Below are 22,523 nucleotides of genomic sequence, written 5' to 3' on the forward strand. Positions count from 1 at the left end.
TCACTTCTGAATTTCAAGTCTTACCACTAACAGCTATTATATTGCAGTACTCTGGATAATATTTTTTTTTCCCAAAACAGTAATAAATATTTCTATGGATAGGCACTGAAAAGCCAAAAAAAGGCACATCTGTGTGTGTTACTCACAAGCACGACTGTTAGGAAGCAGTGAAAAACCAAACAGCTTAGTTAAGGTAAGCTGAAAAGTCTTCAATACTAAACAGGTCAGTTTATTAAAACCCTCTTATAAGCACCTTTTTTTGAGTGATTAGGGTCAAAAGTATTTTGATCAGAATGGGCTGACCTCCCTCCTCATGTTTACCTTAAGGAAATGGAATCTGTGAAAGGGCAGAAATGAAGCTGGAAGGAGCAGGAAGAGCTTAGGATGAGGTAAAAGGCAAGAACAAAAGGAAGGGCTCTTGTCTGATGATAGAGCCAGTCAGAGATGAGGAAGATGATGACTCAGAGAGCAAAATAGAAGATATTTGAATTTAGAACACCTTTTCAACACAAGTAACCTGAAAAGCAGGATTTGGAGTAAATTTTTTACTGGCATTACCCAGATAGGCATCTCCAACCCACTCCACTTTAGCAGGTTGAATTTATTTGTTTTTAAGCACAGCTTACAAAGGTAAAGCACAGTGTTCCCACTTTACAGAAGCAGAACAAGCAACTGAATTTTCAAAACTAAAAGATCAGCTCATACAGGATTCTCTCCTTAATCTAAAAGCAAATAACTCTGCTTGCATTTTGAAACACCGTGTTTTCCCTTGAAACAGAAGGACAGTTATGATTAGGACACAGCCAATCCATGGAAGATTTACCAGGTATAGAAAAAGTAGTATTATACATTCTTTCAAGCTTAACTCTTTAATGAACTGCATCTCCCCAGTCTCACTCTATTTACCTTTCGTCCTGTGCTGAAAGTCTAAGAGCCACAGAAAATCTGGCATCTGTTCAATTTACATGCAAAGTTGTAGTAGCCGAAAAAATTAAAATACCAATTCAAATAATTACAGAGGTACAGTAAATCTGCTTTTAACTGCCCATAATAATCTTCCTGCCTGTAACCACGGGAGTGCTGGTTTGTTTGTCTTCACTCATGAAATATCCTGAAGGGAAAAAAAAACCTGTTTGCTAGTATAAGTGTAGAAGTTAAAAGTCTGAGATATAATTAGACAAGATAACAGCTCTCCCAAACTGGGGATGAAAGATGAATTTAAACAATTAATTAAAGCAATGCAAACATGTCAGTTGAACTTCATAAGCTACAGACTCCCTGGTACTCCTATGCACATTACAGAACTGCTCAGGATCTCAAAGGATGCAATTTTAAGGTAATGACAGGTTTACAAAGGAATCTAATTTAGGATAAGAGAAGACCCATTTCCTCTTTCAGTATACTTCCATATGCTACAAATAAAAAGATTTATCAAAGAATTTTTCCCTCTCAAAGGTAATAAAGAGCTCCTTTGACATCTAATGTGGCAGACCAGCCTCTCCTGATAAATTACACACTTTAGGGAAATTATTTTTTTTCTATCTAGAAAAATACCCTATTGCTTTTACCATAAAAGTTACATTTCTTTGATGAGAAATCTTGCATGTGTAATTTGGAGGCAGAGCTTTTCTAGCAAAATGGAGAAAACATGATAACATCTTAACTGTAGAGCTTGGGTGACTCCAAAACAGACTCAACTAAAAATGTGCATCTACCAAGACTTACTAAGACATCTAAGAAGTTATTATATGAAAGAATTCTGGGTGAAACTTTTTCTGGACAGCTTTATCCAAGGAGAAATCCAAGTAACACAGCCTGAAACCACAAACACAGGCAGTAGGAATAAGGATGTAAAATGAACTTTCTGGGCATGACTTCCTGAAGGAGCCATGTTTGAAGAGCTATGCTGAAATTTTTCTTGCAGCTTTCCACCCCACCTTGGAAAACTGCAGATGAGCCACTGTGGTCCCTTCCAGCCTTACCCACTCAGTGATTCTGGGATTTGTGCCAGGCAGGACTGGAGCGCACAGGGAGCACAAAGAAACAGTCAGATCTCTTCAGAGAAACATTATGCAATGGATTGAGGCCCCTACATGCTACTGAGGACATGGTTTGTGGTGTCCAGAAGCAGCAGAACATGCTGCAAAGCAGATGAAAGTAGAGACAGATCTAAACTGCAAACTACTCCTCTGCTTCTTTGTGTATGACCTGCTGGGAACGCGGCAGATGAGGAATGTTAGAGGCAGGAGAGAAGCAGAGGAGAATTAAATCCATGTAGCACAAGAGCACCTGGAATAGCAAGAGGTCAAAACAATAAACAGAACCATAGCCAGGAGCTGCACTCCAGAAGCTGATGCAGCAAACTTTGTCACAGCAGGCAAGTCCTTCCTGAGTCCACGTGCTACTCGCTTTTCCACATCCCCCAATACTGCATGATATGGATCACTGGTGAAATCTCACATTAAGAGGTGTTATAATGTTTTTAAAAACCAAGTAAACCGAGTTTTATCCTCTAGTAAGACGTTTATGGCATAGCCATAAAATGTCAGGCTGTATCAAAAGGTGCAAGAAGTTCCACTTTGCTCAAAGCACAGTAAAGACTCTCATGGTATTTTATTTTCCTTTCAGTCGAGGTCATAAATTACAAGTCTGCCCTCTGAGAGTCTCAAACTTTATCCTCTTCTACTGCAGCTAAAATGAGGGATTAATCCTAGAAGTGGTTGCACAGCTGTGCTTTCCAGCAAAGAAGAGTCACTTGGGACAAAAACTCCTTACTAGGTTTTCTCAGGGCTGCTATTCCACTTAGGGAAAGGTAAATTTCCCTGCCCATCCCACCACATCCAGCAGTGCCCATTACCGGATCTGGATCATGGAAATACAATTCTGCCACTCAGTGCACTGTCAAGAGGCACACTGTCAGGTCTCAAACTACAGGAACACTGAAGATGTAAAACTTGTGTATATAAAGCACCAAACTAAGTAACTCAGAGGACACTGGCCAGCCCTTTTTCCTCCACCCAGCTTGTTAACATTGTGCTATCATCTACATTATTTCATCATTTTAGGATGTATTTATATGTACATGATGTTCTGCAGGACACAACTGAGAGAATATGAAACGTTTTCACTACTCTGTTTGTTTGTTATACTTGCTAAAAGCAGTGTGCTTTTTATTATATAATAATTTGAAAACCAATTTCATGTGTTCAGCATAAAAAAGCTGACATGGCTCTACAGGAAAGAAACTTGATTTCCAGATGGAATTATCAGAAACTTACAAAGAGCTAATGATCAGATGAGAGAAAATCCCAGCTCAATCACTGAACACACTTGTATTACTTGAAGAGATGGATAACTCTGCTTAACAACTGCTTAACTTCAATATAAGATTATTTCCCTCTAATAGCAATCTATTTTTAAAAGTTTCTGCTCTTAAATTCCAGGAAAGAAAATCTCTACTATGATACACAATGCCATTTATATTAAAATCTCCCCAACATTTCAGTAACTTGCATAATTGATTTTCTCAACTACACACATTTTCATAACAGATTGCTAGCCTTGTCTCTGTGTTTAGAATAAGCTCCCCAATCTGATTTAACAAACGTAGAGAACCAATGAGGTACTTACTTCAGTTTCCTGAACAGATTTCAGTGGAAGCAAAAGCTCTAAAATCTAATACAATGCCCAGAGTCTGAATTCAGATTTCTGTCTGAATTCACAGCTCTTTCAATAGGCACTTGCAAATCAGTAATATTTATTATTTTAGGAAATAGAATATAACCACAGTTAACTTACTTAGAATCCAGTTCATGAAAGCCTATTTGTGCCCTTGCTCACTTATGAACCATTTAAATAAAACCTAGAAGCCAGCTACATTTAGATACCTCGTGAAAGCAGTGCTGGCATAAATCCATGAAACCCCCACACCTTCTCTCATGAGTCATATTCAATAAAGGGAATTATTTTGTAAAGGATACAAGGATTGTTGTCATCAATGCTGCAATTGTCCAGAATCAAGGAAATGCCATCCAAGTCATACACCTAAATAAAAACAGAAGTTTAATTTAATAGATGTCTCAACAATACTAACAATATTTCATGCAAGAAACAGTAAAAACGTAAGAGGGATGTTTGCTGCATCAAAAATATTGAACGTGCTAACGTGAATTGCAGAGTAAACCAGGTGTTTTCAGCATGAGTATCACAAAACAATAACACAAGCGGACAGTAATTTCACATTCTCCCTTCATTTAGCAAGTGTTTGACTGAGGTACTTTCTGTTTCTCACACTGAGTCAGATTAGCTGTGCTCACTTACCGCTCCTGCCTGCTTCTAGAAGAAAGAATCATCAAAAACTGTGGAGCAAAATACAGGAAAAAGAAGAAGCTGAAAAAAACACCTACACACACAAGTTTGCATGAGACCACATCTTCTGTACCTTCAGTAGCAAAGTGTTACTTGTACGTCCCCAGCACAAATTCTTTATATCAAGTAAGAGCCATGGATGTTTTTTCCTTTGAGAAAGTGCTCCTTATGTTACTAGCAAATGAGCAAAGATGAGATCTGGTGTCTTTAGTTCCTTGTGCATACACATGGGAGTTCACAAATTGCACTGCCACATTTGTGTGTATGAAGTAACAACACATAATCCTAATAGACTCATACACATACACTTTACCAAGCTGATCTTAACAGTAAACATGGAGCATTAAGATAATTAATAAGATAATTCTTATGGAAAGTATGTTCCGTAAGAAACTGATGTAGATTCCTAAGGTACACTGTAACATCACACATGCATATTTGTAGCTTCACACGTCCCTTCCCACCTCAACCATTCTGATAGCCAAGCTACATTTGTCCATATCTTAAGTCCTTTAATTTCTTAAAATTTAATTTCAAACCAAGAACTGCCAGTTAAAGGAATTTAACGTAATGCCAGTTTAGGCTGTGGCTTGATGATGGCGTTCTCTCTTCCATCTTTTTTGTCGCAAACAAGATGCATTTTATGTGCCAAGGAAAACAATAAATCCAAAGCTTACACAGCAGGACCATCAGCTTTCTGAAACACAAGTTTTGTGATAAGAGAGGCAAGCTGAGTAGATTTAGATGTGAAATCTCAAACAGCCTATGGAGCAATAAAAGTGAATTCAGAGACAAAGATGAGCACGTGCCTCTTACAAGTTTCTTTTCAGATAACGTTATTGCAGAGTCTCAAGCTACATGAGAAAGCAGCAGTGACAGACACACAGACAGGCAATGCTTACATGTGTAAGAAGCAAAGAGCACTGCTAGGTCATAAAACCCACCCTGCACATCTGTGCTAATATGCTTAACTTTACCTACATGAAGTACAGTTAATAATACAAGTTTAAAAATACCCATTCTTTCCACGAAATGTTTGTGTTTTCTCCAAAGGCCATGCACCATGTATAGTATCATACTTCAAAGCTTGAACAAGCAGTGACCTTTAAGCAACACAGCACTTGCACATGCTTGGAAAATGCTGGTTCTTTGATGTACAGGCTGTAGCCAAACTCTGATGTGCCTACAATGCTACCTCTTATTTCCCACCAGTGAAATGCTGAACAGTAGAAATTAATCGGGATCAAGTGTTGTCAACAGAAACAAACCATGCAATAATGTGCTCCAGTTTGATACAAAGGAGATGTCTGGTTAACAGAGTAAGCATTTTGGGAAAGTACAATTTTAATTAGGATCCACTAATGCTTCAAAAAGTTACTGCAAGTACGTAAGATTCCATCAAAGTTATGGAGAAACAGCAGCAGCAAACCACAGCCTTAGAGGTTCCTTCATGAAAAAACAAGTTGCTAACTACCACTGCCTTACACCGTCCCCCCTGGAGTTTCTTTAACATTGTACAATTCAACTGTACATACAATTTGCATGAGTTAGGCACAGCTTTTGTCACCACCGATGCCAGCTTTAGAATGTCACCTGTGACTTAACTACACAGGGAAATGGAGCAAGAAGAAAAACCTTACAATGCACCTACCCAAGACAAATCTATAGACTCATGAGATGGAGAGGTCAAATCCTGAGCAAGCACTATAAGAAAAGTCCCAGTCCATGCCAGCTGCTCCTGAACCTCCAGTGGTCCACTGAAAAGCATTTTATGGCAACCTACAATCCGTGTTCTGTAATGTGAGCCAGTACAGCAACAGCTCTGCACATAGCAGAGCCACCTGGGCAACAGAAGTGCCACAGGCAGTCAGAGGGAGAACCACTGTCCCACCCAGTGTCCCACCTGCACTGCTGAGAGTCTCTCAAATCCTGTAGCTTTCATCTCCTCATAACCTCCCAAACCAGCACATCTGGCAAACACTGAGAAATCATCCTACATCTCAACATCTTACACAGATCCACTGGAACTACACTGCCCAACAGAAAGTGTTCTGGGAACTTTTCCAACTAATTATTAGTGCCAGAGTTTTTGTTTTGAAATGCCCCGCGTCGATCAAGGGAGAGGAGCTTTTGCAGGGATCTTCTGCAGGGCTTGGGGAAGGAGTCAATATTGCACAAAACCCAGATCTTACTTCAAATATGGTGTGAAAGTACCCTGTGAAGAGAACATTTGTGGCTGGTGTGAAACTGGCTGTAATCTGTCCAGATTTTGGAAGAAATTATAGACAGAAACTAAAGAATAGGACCTTTGTGGTGTCTGGTGAACGGAGCTGCTCACGTTGGCCTGTGTTACAAAAGATCACTGAATCTATTCTCCATTTACATTACTGACAGCATAGTTGACAATAACTGGGAACTGCACTGGACTGTAATGAAGCCACAAGGTTATTTTATTATTATGAGCAGTGTAGTTTGGAACAATACTGTATTCTGAACTACACTGAAACAGAAAATGAAGCTGCAAGGTTACTTAAGACAAGTTTAGAATTTCAACAATCCAGCTCTGTGCTAATAATCTCTAGTGCTTCAGTCAAGTCAGTAATGAGTATCTTGCTCATTATGTTATGCTCATTATGACATCATATGTTATGATATCAGTTTCTGAAATAGTATTCTAAAATAGCAGAAACATAGAATATCCAGCATTCGAGGCAGCTTTCCATCCCTGCCAGTTAAAAAGCCTACTTTCACAAGACAGCTTTATATTGCTGCCATTTATTTACTGCACTTGCTTCTGAAACATAATGATGTGTATCATGCCAGTAAGAGAAATTTAAATGCATTACACTGAAGAGAAAATGCCTGTCCCAGTGACAGTGACTGCTAGGTTTTTTTCTCTTTCTCTATATCTGGAATTTAATAATCCATCTTAATTATTTAAACCAGGCTCCAAGAAGAAGCTCTCGTAAGCAAAGGTGCTACACAAATATAAAAGTTTATGGGAAGAACTAGCCCAAGGCTCTATTAGCCTGCTGCTTCCATGGCCAAGGAATGATACAGTCTTTAATTCAGATGATGTGGAACACGTCAGTCCCAAGGAAAAAGCTATGCTTTTTCCTCTTGATAACCAATGAAAAAAATAGGGATAAAATTGACATCTTTATGTTATCTTACAGAAGTCACATTTATTGACCAATATATAAACAATGTCAGCAGCATAGTGAAGGATTTGTGCCTAAACAGAACTGCTCCTGACAATCTCCCAGGACTTTCTTACAAAGAAAGTACACAGAAATAATTACCATTAACACAATCATTTACAGCAGAGCCCAGAAAGAGTATAATTTAATTGAGACTACTTATGGAACCTTTCCCTCTAGCAGCAGTGGAGCCAAGCTCAGGGGTAAGAATGCAAATTCACTGAGCATGACAGTGCTTGTTGCTAAATCTACCTGCACCTAGTAAAACACAACTACAATCTCCAGGTCCAGCAACTATACAGACAAAAATGGAAAAAATAAAAAGCAGTCCAGCAAAAACAATCTCTTCAAAGAATCATTAACATCTTTGGCATTAGAAACATCACCTAATCAACTAAGAGTACTATCATAAAGAAAAGAACATTCATGTCTTTCTGTAACAACAACTGAACATAAACTACTCTTCCATCAGAATGGGACCAATTTTCAGCCTTCAGTCAATGCAGAATGACAAAGGTGCTTCCTTCAGTCACAGAAAAACTTCTGTTTCTTAGAAGCTGTGTTTTGCCAAACCATAGGTGAGCAAAAAGAGTGTGCTCTCTCAAACAGAAGCGGACTGGTAACAGTCTGAGTAATGCTGACGCTTACTCTTCTTTTTACACGTTATTTATAATCACACTGAAAAACAGAAAGACAAATTTCTAGGTTAAAAACCGGTTGGGGGTGGGAAACATATTCTAGAAATGAGTCAAAAAACAGGAACAAGCAGGAACCATTTACAAGGAAAACCTCTAGAGACAACATTCATTACAGATCACCAGTTTCCTACCAGACAAAAAGTCTGTCTTCAATCATGTTTAGCTCCACAGTATGAAATTTTAACTCCCAGTACGGAACTTAAAAAGTTTCTGGGAGCAATCAAACTGGCAAACTTCACGTTTTTATGAACTTGGCTCCTTCCCTTCACTCTTTGTAATGCTTTCAGTTTGGTCACACAGCTGTAAGTGCCCAAACCCACTCAAGTAGCAGAGCCTGGTGCTTAGGTAGGGCTGTGCTGGTCGGCTGCCTAATGCCAGCTCTGGTCTGCAGTGCATCAGGGCTTCAGCAGCCACAACCTGACTTCCCCTCTCTGGAACACATCCTTGGGTTTCTCATCTACCCTATTTGCTGATTCTCACATGGCTAAAAGTAGGAGCGTAACAGGAAATCTGACTCCTATATTTCTCTGACAAACTAGACTGGCTAATGTAATTAAAACCTGGAGGAGGTGAAGTCAGAGAGAAAGGGAAGATTAACACAGCTTGGGCTGGCATCACCACAGGAATCCTAACAAATGTCTAAAGGTAGCAGAACCCACTTGATGACTGTATTTTATCACTTCTCTTAGTGCCCTAGATTACTGAGATGATTAAATTACAACGTACTTCTCAAGAGCTGAATCATCAAGATATTAACATCCATCACAAATGCTTCAACGGCATCCTAAGCCCCATCCATGGGAGTGGAGCCAACAGATCCAGGGAAGCAATTCCACTCCCTAACACCCATGAGACAACCTACTTGAGGGGCTGAAGCTATGCCTTGCAGAGAGGCTGAGCGAACTGGGGGTTTGAGCCTGGAGAGGAGGAGGCTTCAGGAGAACCTGCTGGCAGCCTTCCCACACCCCTACAAACCGGTCACTCAGACAGAGCTGACCTCCTGACTCAGGCTCAAAGTAGCTTAAATAGAGAAAATATGGATATAAAAGTGCAACTGAGAAGGTTCTGGCTGGATACAAGGAGAAAAAATCCTTACTATGAGGATATGGAGCAGCCACTGTGGACTTTCCATCTTGGAGGACTTCAAGACTTTTCTAGAAAATTCTTGAGTAACCTATTCTGAATTCAACTTTAGACAGGAGATTTCTGAACGGCTGTGTGAGTCTCAGACATTTTCATCTCACTCAAGCAAAAATGAAAAGGCTAAGACCATGGAAAGAAACACAAGTCAATTCTTTTCCTCACATTTAATTGAAGCTCATATTCTTTCTGCTCTAATATGACATTTTCTTGGTTATAAAGTTGGAAACAGTTGTCAGACATTTACTAAAGGATGTAAAATTTGGAAGCAGTTCTAGAAAAATATGATTCTTAACCATTAGTGGAATAATCCTGCATATTCACTGACTTCACATGACAGAAAAATCTTAAAATAATTTGTATTTTGGATGCCAGACCATTCATATGAATTTCTTCTTATAAACTCATATAACTCTGAATTAATGCCTTAGAGCAAATAAAAAGGATTCCCCAACTGTACAAAAGGAAACAACTTCATGTTTTCTAGAGTAAAAAGTAATAATTTTGTACTATTCAATATACTGAAGAAATATCTGAACCGGCTGTGAAGAAAATAAAAAGGAATCCAAGTGAGGCCTAAACACCACAATTGCTGAAATTGTTTTTAAAGAAGAGCATAAGGAACATGGTTAACCTACAGCAGAAGCTTGTTGGTGAACACAACCACCTTTAATTACGAAAATAGTATGTTTTATTATCCACAACCAGGAGTACAAGAAGCAGTGAGCCTAAAGAACAGACCATTCACATTACACATCCATTAAATATTTTTACCAGTAGTGGTCAATGAAGCACTGCAATACACTGACACACAAGTCTCAGACTCATGGAGCAGACTCCAAGTCTCCGCAAATGACCTGACAAACTTTAGCCATGAACACCCTACCTGGTCCTGCTCTGGACAGGTGAATGGTTCCAACCTTCTCAATCCCTTCTGTCTCTAAGTCTGCACAATTTCCTTAGACAGAAAATCACACTAGAATACAAAATTATGCCAAAGAAAAGGAATGAAATGTACACTGGGAATTTGTTGCCATTCTTTGGCCAGCATTAAAGATATTGTTAACCTTTACTCTTTCTGAATGTACCACATGAGACTACATAACGACTTATGTAGTGAGAAATATGTCCTTCATACCCTGACACCAAACAGGCTGACTAAAGTCAATTTTCCTCCAAAACCTCCTCAACAAGTAGCTAACTAGGGATTAGACATCTGGGCAGAATCCAGCACTCAATGTGGGTTAACAGCTTAATAATAATAGGAACACAGCAGCTGTTAGGTTCCCAAACAGGCTCCTCTGCACCTACGATGATACTGAAAAATGTTACTTCATTTTTTTCATTTCTGAGTCTTGGTTTTGGGCTTTTTCGTTTGTTTTTCCAAGCAGCAAAAGTGACGGGAGGTATACACAGGATATTCTACTTCAAAAGACAAAAGAACACTTCAGGCCTTCAGTGCTACTGGATTCCAAGGCCTATGGCAGACTACAGGCACTTTGGTTTAGAATACAGGCAGCTGTGGCTTGTGGCCATCAAGTCTACTATAGGAGTTCACCACATTCTGCAGATCTACTGAAATACTTGTGGACAGAGGCTCCCTTCTCCAGGACATCACAGCAGCCTTGCTCAGCTGGTTTGAGAGCCCCTTGCACTAGTGTCAACGACTTTGCTCCTGTTCACTTCAACCAAGGCAACATCCCCACAACACTGTTTCACCTCTATACCACCTAGGTAAGCATGTATTTAACATTTTAATGTCTGAAATTCAGAAATCAGGGCAACAAAACCTCTTGTTCCTGCTACGTTCATTTCAAAGACAATCGCTCTCTTTCAGCGTTGTTTCCCAGAGAGACATGAGGTTTATTTCAACTCTCCCAAAAGTGGAGATCCTTGCCTCTTTCTTGGAGGTAAAAGAAATTATAACAAAAAAAAAAAAAATCTTAGAATCTAAATGTGGGGTACCTTTGTGATGTCCTAAACCTCTCCTCAGAGAACTAGCTTAGAAAAAGAGGGTTTTGGCCTTATGGAAGATGAAGGGGAGATGAAGGTTCCAAGCACATCATCGGGCCTGAGCCAAAATAAGCAGATGCAGAATGTCCAACCATGAGGAGAGGGTAACAAGCTAATTCAGCTGCTGAATCATTTTTTCAGCTAGTCTTTCCAAGAGAAAAACATGGGAGTTTCCAGCCATTGAGATGATAATACAAACACTCGAAAATCCAGAAGAGGTTCCCACAAGAGAACTGGAGCATTTGCTTTTTAAACAATGCGGCTTTTCTCATTCTCTAACGTTCAGTTCCCGAACCAGTAGCCACCACAAATGGATGCTGCCATGAGAAGCAGGCTGTTCACTCTGCTATGGTTTAGATCTGCGACTTGAGGTGCATAAAGCAAGGTCCAACACAGACTCATTTTGCTTGAAATACACAATACTCGCTAGTGCAGCCTCTGCCTATCCTGGCAGCAGCAGAGGAGAACAATGGTGCTAAACATCATCCAGTATTCAACACAGCCCTTCAAATCAGCTGAATTTGTACAAATTTGCATCAACACCACAGTATATATTTATGTACCTCTAGTCACACACTCTCCTATTCTCAGTCCACAAAACCCAGTAATCAGACTATCTGAGTTTGCTGATTTCCAATCACTGCCAAAAAAAGTGATTCTTAATTCTCGTTTTCTTTCATCAGAACAAAAAGAACCTTAAAGGAAATTAAGGGTAAGAATTAGTTATGTGACTAGAGACAACTTCTACAAGACTGTCAGAACCTCAAAACTGTATTTAGTTCTAAAGCAAAGTGAAAACTGAAGACTTCACACTTCGAAGTTCTGAAAAAATACGGAGATAAAGGTTGAACAACAAATCAATGATTCCTTTCAGCCTTTTTAATCACCATTGCAATAGGAAGTTCCAAGTCATTCTGGCAAACTGCCACTGTTCAGGTGGCTACAGTAATTCTGTCTTCCATCTCAAGCTTTAGAAAGCATTTTATGAATATCTCAATTAAAATGAGAGACTTTGTTTTGTGGGTTGTGCGTACAGGCTTGTTATTTTGGGGGGGATATTTTTGTTGGTTTTTTGTTTGTTTGTTTCAAGTTTTGTTCTCTCCAGTTTCACATTTTATATTACCTCAGAGTACCTTTTCTTCTGGTACAGAATTCCAGACAATCCATAAAATATCCTGATTTTGACAATCATTGACATTGACATAAAAATAGATAACCACTGAATGCTCCTGTTGGAGATTTCCTCATTAGTGTTCTACACTAGTGATCACACACTCCTCCAGACAAAAATGGGCACCACAGCCTCGTGACTGTTACTTTGCTCTGTTACTCAGGCCAGCTTTGGTACTTCATTTCTCCCCAACAGCTGGCACACCTGCCTTGCCGCTTCCTTCTCACAACATTTCAACTGTTCCCTGACACACAGTCCAACTGAAATCCTTGAAAACTGCTGGCTGCAAAGAGGAAAAACAATCCAAAATCATAACTTGTTTTGATGAATGCACCACCCTCACAGAGGCCACGTTTCTCATCACTGTCCCACATCACAACTATATGCTGAAATTGACTCCACTCCCAACATCCAGGATTACAACTCTTACTTGGAAATTTCTGAGCACAGGAAGCAAAAATAAATACCAATCAGATCTTCCAAGCTCAAACGATGACTTTTGTTGTGTCCAGCATTACTTAACATTCTCACTTAGTTTCACTTCGAAAAAAGGATTTTTAAAAAAAATTTTAAAAAATCAAAGTCAGACATACAATTCCATCTGCAGCAAACGCTCACATGATGAAAATACTGTGTGTGAAAAAATGTAGGATGATTTCAAAAGACGCAATGATTTACGCCAGTGATTTCTATGTTTCATGGTTAAATTCTGCAGCTGAATTCAGCACACTGAATCTCTTCAGAGTGCACTGACAGACTCAAGACTAAAAGCAAAGTGTTGGCAGTTTCCTGTAATTCCTCAGAGCTCCCTATTGCAATTGTGAAGTGACTTTAGTACCGCTAAATTTTTTTAAGGCGCTGTAAAGAACAAGTTATTGAGTATATCACCCCAAACTTCACAGCCAAGGTGGGCGGGTGACAAAAGAAGAGAAGGAGAATATTGGTGGGTTAGAAGATTGAAAATCACACAGAGACATCTATTAAAGGCATTCACAAATCTCTGCTTCCACATTCCCTTTATGCAGAGCTTCCAAGATTTTAATGACGGGTCAAAGAACAAACCATTAATTTCCTAGTACATGTGTTAAGGATGTACACTCTGTTACACGTTAAGTACAAAACTATCCTTGATGATAATTAGATTTTTCACTAGGTTAAAGCACAGTAAAACAAAGTGTTTCTGAAAAGGACTGTAAAATGCCTTTTTAGAATGCTGCAGAAATGGTAAATGGGAGACTGAGGACCCAGCTGACTACTACAGTGAACAGACAGTTTAATGGTGTTTGTTGCTTGTGTTTTAAATCAGACCCGACAAGGAAGCCCTAAAACCTGAGCCAGCCATACAACCCCACCACAGAATACTGTAGTAAATAATATGTCACACTGAGAGCAATGCCAACCTCACACTTTATTTTATATGAAATGTGATGTTTACCGAGAAACATGTAAATAATGAAAATATGGTCCTTTTTAAAGGAAAAAAAAATACCCAAAAACGCCTGTCCACCCCAAATCTCACAATTACAAAAACTGTTTTCTGTCGGGACTAACAGATGTCTCACTTTACTGGAGAGCCTACTGGGGATGGTTTCAAAGGTGGCCAATGCAAGTGCAAATCAATTCTCGAGCTGGAAGAAGCTGTAGATATACACTATTCTGCTGAGACTGACTCATGTCTTTTTCCCAGTATTTTATGATACCTTCAAATCACAAAGTATTCTTAATCCCAAACAGAACTGATGGCTACGTCCTCTCATATACAGAAGCAAAGCAACTACACTTTAAATAAGTTTTCAAAAGTAATTCATTAGCTATCTTTTTATTTTATAAGCCCATACAAAACATCAATCCTGGTGTAAATACAGCCTGTAAAGCCCTTTCAATTCTTCCTCTGTGTCATTTTACATGCAACTTCAGTACAATTTTTATTTTTTCAATGAATGAATAAATCCCAACAACTTCACTGGGTCATCAAGCTCAACTTCTGGATCTGGCTTGTAAACAACTGAAACTGAACCACAAATTTACTCTGTTCATTTTATAATCGCTTAATTCGCAGTAATTTCTTGTTTTTGACAGTGTTTACAATTTGTTTTACTTTGCAGTAGATGCTTTCTACAAAAGCACATTACCAAAAAGAGGCTGTTCATTTTCATTTCCTCTTACCATTCAGGAATGGTAACAGCAAGATCCTTTCATTTCTCTCTCTCAAGCTCTGCACACTCAGCTATGAGTTCCTGCTCATATTACCTAGAAGAGTGCCTCCAACCGACCACATTAACTTCATAGGGAGCAATAACAGACCTGCTGAAGGTGCTGGGATTTCCTATGCCCCTTTTTTGGTATTGTGCTTTTGTAGAAAGCATCTACTGCAAGGTAAAACAGATTGTAAAGACTGTCAAAAACAAGAAGTTACTCCGAATTAAGCGATTATAAAATGAACAGAGTAAATCTGTGGTTCAGTTTTAATTGAATACAAGCCAGATCCAGAAGTTGAGCTTGATGACCCTTGTGGCTACTTTCCAAGTCAGGATTATTCTTTTAATTCAGATGGAATTTATTTCCGCATAATTGAAATATGTCAAAAATTACTTCAACAATTTTACTGAGCAACAGTCACACATTTTACAAATAAAACCCTCTCATGATTAAGAACTTTTCCTGAAGAAGATACTGCCTTGAAAAAAGAGTATCCCAGACAGCCCAAATGATCTCTCATATGCTGAAACAAAACAAAGAAAACAGAAGACTTTCAGTGATGTATTTAAAAGATTTGATAGTATTAAAACAAGGGGAGCTGTGGTATGAGAGAAACACTTTTCAACAGGAAAAATGTTTAAATGCAATGAGAAGCTTTATTCAAGTTAACATTCATTAATATGATACATCTGTTCTCACTTGATGGTACCCTGGGGAAAAAAAAAAGGTGATTATTTCCACAAATGTCATTTTCCATATTTAATTTATTCTTTAAAAATCAAATTTTACTCCATTTCTCATCAGTTGGGTGTTCTATAATCTCTTTCTTTAATGAGAAGTAGAGATGTACGAACAAAAGTGTTCTGGATTGCCAGTTTGTTACAGATAGGCTAGCAGCACTGTACGCAAACATAAAATCCAGAAAATATCACTGCATATAAGCACAACAAAGAAGTCTTCTCTGTTTTATAAAGAGAAGATATTAAGGTTTGTAAACTGGTATGGTTGAATTCAAGTGTTACTCTTTAACAAGGCCAGGTTGGACAGGGCTTGGAGAACTCTGGTCTAGTGGAAGGTGCCCCTGCCCATGGCAGGAGGTGGGATGAGAGAAGTTTTAAGGTCCTTTTCAACCCAAACCATTCTGGGAATCCATGACTCTATTCACCTTAACAAAAGAAGTGGGTGAAATCCCTGTGCATGCATTTTATTGAAACATTTCATGTTTCTCACACTGCAGAGCAAAAAGGGGTTTTGTTTGGTTTGGGGTCTTTTTCACACCTTTTATACATACAGGATTAATTCCTCAATGATTCCAGGATTTTGTCAGCAGCAGCGTTTCGTTTTTAACTGCAAAAGAAATCTGAATTATGATCTTTTTATGATGGCTCATAATTTTTGACATTTGCAACCCCTTTTGCTGATGTAACTCCAGTTAAAAGTGACTGACAGAGAGTTTTTCCACTGACAATTTTTACAAAGTGTGATTCTGGCAGCATAAACCTTTTGTATCTTTCCCATTATAGCTTTGGAAAGTCCCAAGCTGCCAAACCAGAAAAGAATTCAGAAAACAAGCTGAATGGTACTCGAGGTTACAGCAGTGTAACAGTTTAGTATTTGTCCCCTTTCAGCAGTTATCTACAACCACAGCAATAAATAAAAGTAGAATAAATCCTTGCACCTTATACTGCACCCCCATGACCACTGAAGACATCAGTTATCAAAAAACATGGTCCATTTGCACCATAACACAGCTCAGATCCACAGAATCACTAACATCGAAAAAGACCTCCAAGATCACCAAATCCAACATGTGACTGATCCCCACGTTGTCACCCAGCCCAGAAGGTCCCCCCTGAGCCTTCTTTTCTCCAGGCTGAGCCCCCTAGCTCCCTCAGCAGCTCCTCAAAGGACTTACAGAATGCCCAGCTGCATTCTAAAATGCCACTGCTGATTCTGAATGCCTAACCCCCAGACAAGCAGATAAATGTACAACTTAACAAACCCCTCACGCGGGCTGGGAGCTGTTAGCATTTTGAAAACTATTTTCAAGGAAAACAAACTTCTGCTTAAGTTAGGAACCAGAGAATGCCATGAGGTTAGTACAGGAGCAGGGCACATTGCAGCTTCAAAACCACATGTGGCGATTCAAGAGGTGAGAAAATAAACTAGCAATGATCCGCCAAAGGTTTACCCACATAGAACATTTTGAGGTGCAGATCTCCACTGCCCAAGCCAATGGGACCCAAGGTCTAATCCCTCCCAGTGTGATCAAAATAAACACAACGACCATTACAGGAGATGTAGGGTGGAAGGAAGGACAAGATTAATCAACCTCATCTGAAGTAAACAATACACTAGTGAAGTCTGAAGGCTGCAATAAACTGGGGCCAATAGAGCTCATTTCAGCAGAGCTCCTGAGCGCACGAGCAGACACAGGTCTGGGATGCTGGGATTTGGCACTGCCTTGTGGGTGCTGCTCCTTGCTGCATTTTTCAGATGGTCCATGGGGTTGCTGGCTCCTGACAACCTCCACTCCTCTGGGCAACACTCATGAACTGCTGAGTACACTGTGCAGGCCATGGGCTCTTCCCAAGGAAAGGCAAGGCAGTTCTGTGATTCCATTTCCATGGGGGAAGATTGAGGGGAGCAAGAGGAAAATGCTGGGATGTGCATGTGAGCCATGCCAAACTCTGCAACTTGCCCTCAAGGCTGGAAATTGTCCCTCACACACTCGCTGTACCCACCAGGGCCTGGCCCAGCCCTCATGTGCCACTGACACCGTTTCTTTGCTGACAATCCAGACTTACAGAAAGCTGAGCAATTATTCTCTGCATTTACGTGAAATCCTAAGAATACACGTTTTCTTTTAATGATTCACCAAGCATAACCTTTGCATAGGATCAGATTCTCTTATTAAGATAAATTTAGCCACCCTGTTGAGATTAAGATCAACTTTACATTTAGAAAACAAGACTCCTGATGTTGTGATTTATATGCCTATAAAAGCCATATATACAGTATGCATGATATACAATAACTCAGGAATGCATGCTCTAGCACTAAATTTCATGCTGAAAGCTTGCTAATGCCTCAGGCTACTGAGCGAGATGATACATGAAGCTGTACACAAGGAGACTGCATGGCAGTTTCTCAATTTACCTCTAAATTACAACTACCAGAGGGTTTTCTGAGTATTTGTGTCTCTCAGTGTCTTGTAGTTTGGTAAGAACACCACAGGTACCGTGAAAGTAAGATTGCCCATTTCTAGCTGAACTCCTATATATGTGACAAACAAAATTCTAGGTTTTCAAATTTGCAAAGGTGTTGTTCAAATGGTTTTAGAAACTCCATAATAAATGTATCTTTTCATAGGGTTAATTCACCTGAAAATATTATTGCACAAAAAAAGGCATGGATAAATATATATATACACTCAAGCACTAAGCCAATTGTTAATACAATTTCGAATTTTCTGTTTTGCTTTATTTATATTGTTATTTCTTTTCTTGCAACAGATCATTGATTTCATGACAGCCTATAAAGTCAAGACTGCACACTTTAACTGAAAAACAGAAAGAGTTCTTGATTCAAGACTATTTCATTACTTGACATTAAGTATATTTACACTATGTTATTAAAAATTATTTAAAGGTAACCTACCCAAGCACAGCCAACTCTTCCTAGCAAGCCCATTAACAAGAAAAAAAAAATCTCATAGGAACAGAGCTTGAGGGTACGTTTCCATAGATGAAATTTGTACAATTAATGCAATCATAAAAACTAGCAACTTTTTAAAAAAACTCTGAATCCTGTAAGTCACTATTTTTTTACTTATTTACATTACTTTTACATAATTTTTAAAAAGAAAGAAAATTTCTATAGGAGTTTAATAACAAACACTTTCATTTGAGGTTGATTTTCAAAGGAGCAGGTCAACACTTTTATAGAACTGCCTGCAGGAACAGGCTGACAGTAATGGTGGGTCAGAAGGTGAGAGGAGAAACAGCCTTGAATCAGAACCTCAATCAGCTGCCAGCAGGTTGATCTATTGTAGAGGAACTAAGCTCCTTTTTTGTTTGTTTTTTTTTTCTCCCCTCAGCAGCTACACATTCTAAAAGCACTTTTTAAAAAGTGCATTGAATGGTAAGGTGCTTGTGAATAATTCAAGAGCTGAAAGTAGGAGGTGACACTCCCAACCACCAAATACTCCATTTGGATTGTAGGTTCCAGGAGAACTGGCAGTAGGTTAGTGTCCTCTCAAACTGCCTCTACTTCTTCTGCCTGGAGCTGAAATAAAGGTATTCAATATTGCCAGATGAAGCCCTTCAATATTTCCAAAGCCAAATGCACAATCATACATTTGCTGGACTCATAGAAGAAGAGATTTTTAGAAAAGGTGGAAATTCCCCTATGGAAAATTTCAAGCTCTGAACAGCTCCATGGGTAGCAGCCCTCCTTTTCTAAGACAGTAAAAAAATTGTTTTGAAGGAAAATGTTATAATTTCCCCTTATTAAAATTCAACATGCGTTTCCAGCTTCAATATGAATCCTCTAAGTTCCATAATTGTGCTTTAGAACAGTAATTGCTAGACTAAAATCTAAATCCTTCTTATTTTGTCATAGGTAAGATTAATGTCAAACCAAAGCTGACTGCAAGGCTAAAACACGCAAAAAAAACAGAGAGGAGAGATACTTACATTCAATACTTATTCTAGTTGATGAAGAACACAAAAAATTCTATCTTTACAAAATGAAGCTAATCCTCATCACAAAATCATGGAATGGTTTGGGTTGGAAGGGACTTAAAAGCTCATCTCAATCCACTCCCCACCATGGCAGGGACACCTTCTACTAGACCATATTGCTCAAACCCCTGTCCAACCTGGCCAGATTCAATATTTCACTCCAAATATCAGTCAGACTGTAATAATGTAAAAATATTAAAGCAAACTGAAATATTGCACATATAATCTCAAAAATCATTAGACTGAAATGAAGCACGCTGGTTATTTTTACTTTAGAGGGAGTAAGTTATCCAAATTTTTTGTTTAAAGCAACAAAATTATATTTTTTAAGTTACACAAGCACAGCTCATAATGAAATTAAAATCAGAATATACCAACCTTGGTTAAACTTGGTTTGTATCATGATGTAATCACATCCTGGGATACACACACCATTCAAGACTTGTGCATCCTTCTACTTTTCAAAATACTGCTGGCTTGCAAAGGAAGACTCTTCCCCTTTTGTAAACTCATACCATGTGCATTCATGTGATTTTGTCAGATTTTCCAGTATCAGTGTTGTCTTCCTTTCTTCCTTTTTGCATCAGTAAGACTGTGCACAATTCATTTTTAAACAAAGTTCATTAAGAGACGCCAAAAGATGTCATCTTGCCACTAATGAAAAAATGATCCACCAAGGTACATGGAGAATATTTATGGGATTTTTTTAAAAATTCAACAGTGCAACTTTTCTCCCAGGAACTGGAAAAGGGTTATGATTCTTAACCAATAGAGTAATCACGCTCATATTTGAGAATCTCTTTCACAATATATTTAATACAATTTAAACTCTGCTTGTGGGACGACTATCAAAGGGAAATAAATCAAAGAAGCATAATACAATTATTTTAACCAAAAGTAATACCAATCTTTTCAATTTTATCCAGAGAAGCCTTCCTGGAGTAGAATATTGAGGTAACCGAGGAGTTTTTGTGTGTGTGTATGTGTATATATATATATATATATATATGTATGTATGTATGTATGTATACATTGAATCAGAGACTGGTTTAGTAACTTTTAAACACCCCCTGACATCTTCCACTATCCCAGGTTGTTCCAAGCCCCATCCAACCTAACCTTGTCTGGAACACTTCCAGGGACGGGGCAGCCACAGCTTCTCTGGGCAACCTGTGCCAGGATCTCACCACCCTCACAGGGAAGAATTTCTTCCAAATAACCCATCAAACCTTGTCCCCTGTCAGTGTGAAGCCATTGCCCCTTGTCCCATCACTCCACGCCCTGGTAAACAGCCTCTCTCCATTCTTGTCAGCTCCCTTCAGGCAGGGAGGGGTCTCATCAGGGCAGAGTAGAAGGGAAGAACCAACACTCTTAACCTGCTAGCCACACTTCTCTTTCTAGTATATATTATAAATTTGTATTCATGTATATATTTTTATATTATATATCTACACAGATGCGCATATCTATATATATAAACCATACACACATGCCTATATATACACACACACACATATATAAAATTATAAAGCAAGTAAACCTCAAAATATCTAACTTCTATTAATTATCAATTTCCTCATTCTTCAGTTAAGGGAAATACTCCATTTCATAAATGAGAACAATAAGACAAGAACACAATTTTGACAGAAAGGCAAAGACAAATAAAATCAGACAGAGCTTTCTTCTGTCCCTCCTCACATTACTGCTTTTCCACCTCACAGGACATTTCTGATAACCAGCCAGAATGACTCCTCAATAATTATTATACTGAACTTTAATCCTGCTTTATCTTGCAAAGAATTACTTCGGTCAAAACCATTCATTATCTGTGTATCACAACTGCCAAGAGTTCCTACACCTACTTCACCCATCTGAAACTAGCACACAGTAGCAGGCTGACTTTGCTTGGAGCCAGGTATCCACTAAGGTGCTCTATCATTCCCTTTCCCAATGGGATACAGGTGAGAATAAGATGGAGAAAAACAGCAGGGTGAGATAAGGCAATTTTATTGCACTGTAATATAAAGAAGTAAGGTTCTGCATGCACACAAGCTAAAGAAAAAAAAGTCAACCTCTACTTCTCATTAGCAGTGATGTTCAGACACTTCCCTGTAAAGCAGGGCTTCAGCACAATGTAAGGATTCCTCCAGGAGGCAAACACTGAGGAATCACAAATGCCCTCCCTTCCTCTTCACTCCCTTAGCTTTATATACCTGAGCTGACATCATATGGCATGGAATATCCCTTTGGCTAATTTGGGTCAGTTGACCTGGCTGTGTCCCCTCCCAGGACCTTGCCCACTCCCATCCTCTTTGCAGGGGGAAGGAATGTCAGAGGGACAGCGCTGCTCAGCAGTAGCCAGAACACTGTTATCACTGTTATCTACACCTTTCCAGCTACCAATGCAAGGCACAGCACTGGAAGGGCTGAGAAATTACCTCAGTCAGACTCAATATACACACAGACATTTGTTCTCATTCAATCCTCAATCAGTAGTGACAAAAGGCATTTTGGAATTCCAAACTGTGAGGATGCATCTGAAACTCAGGGAGTCAGTCTTGTAGACAGGGATTTTTTGGGCATACTTCGGTATTACCACTTTCTTTTTCCAAGCAGAGTCCATGGGAGTCTCTACCAGTCGTGGAAGGTGGATAAACAGGTGAGCCAACCTCTTGTCTGCTCCCTTAGTCTCCCTCAGGCTAAGCCTACGGGAACCTGAATATACAGTGAAAATCAGTAAATGCTGCCTCTTGCCCCACTGAGTGACACCCTTAGGAGCAAGAAGGAAAACCACACTGGTGGCAAAGGTTTCTCTTTCGTTAGAGAAGAGTTTAGTGTCAGCATATGTGATGGAAGCAATCAGTCCTTTGGTGTTAGCCATTGGAAATGCTTCGGGGCAAGATGGAAGGAATCTTGTTAGCAGTCTTTAATTAACTAAATCTTAATACATACAATCAAGCCATCATCTTGGCTTTTGCAAATCTAGCTC

At 39.1% G+C, this 22,523-nt stretch overlaps 1 protein-coding gene across 7 annotated transcripts in view; it reads right to left on the reverse strand.

Moving 5' to 3' along the window:
• Nucleotides 1–22,523, reverse strand: part of ATXN10 (ataxin 10) — a 111,200-nt gene that overhangs the window by 12,708 nt on the left and 75,969 nt on the right. For all 7 annotated transcript variants that reach the window (XM_066184325.1, XM_066184326.1, XM_066184331.1 and 4 more), the window contains one exon: nt 3,981–4,044. In XM_066184325.1, the coding sequence (XP_066040422.1) occupies nt 3,981–4,044 (64 nt within the window). The remainder of the gene's footprint in view (nt 1–3,980; nt 4,045–22,523) is intronic.

The sequence above is a fragment of the Chamaea fasciata genome, unplaced genomic scaffold (genome assembly GCF_029207755.1).
Source record: "Chamaea fasciata isolate MVZ Bird 193981 ecotype frontalis unplaced genomic scaffold, bChaFas1.0.hap1 SCAF_5, whole genome shotgun sequence".
NCBI lineage: Eukaryota > Metazoa > Chordata > Aves > Passeriformes > Sylviidae > Chamaea > Chamaea fasciata.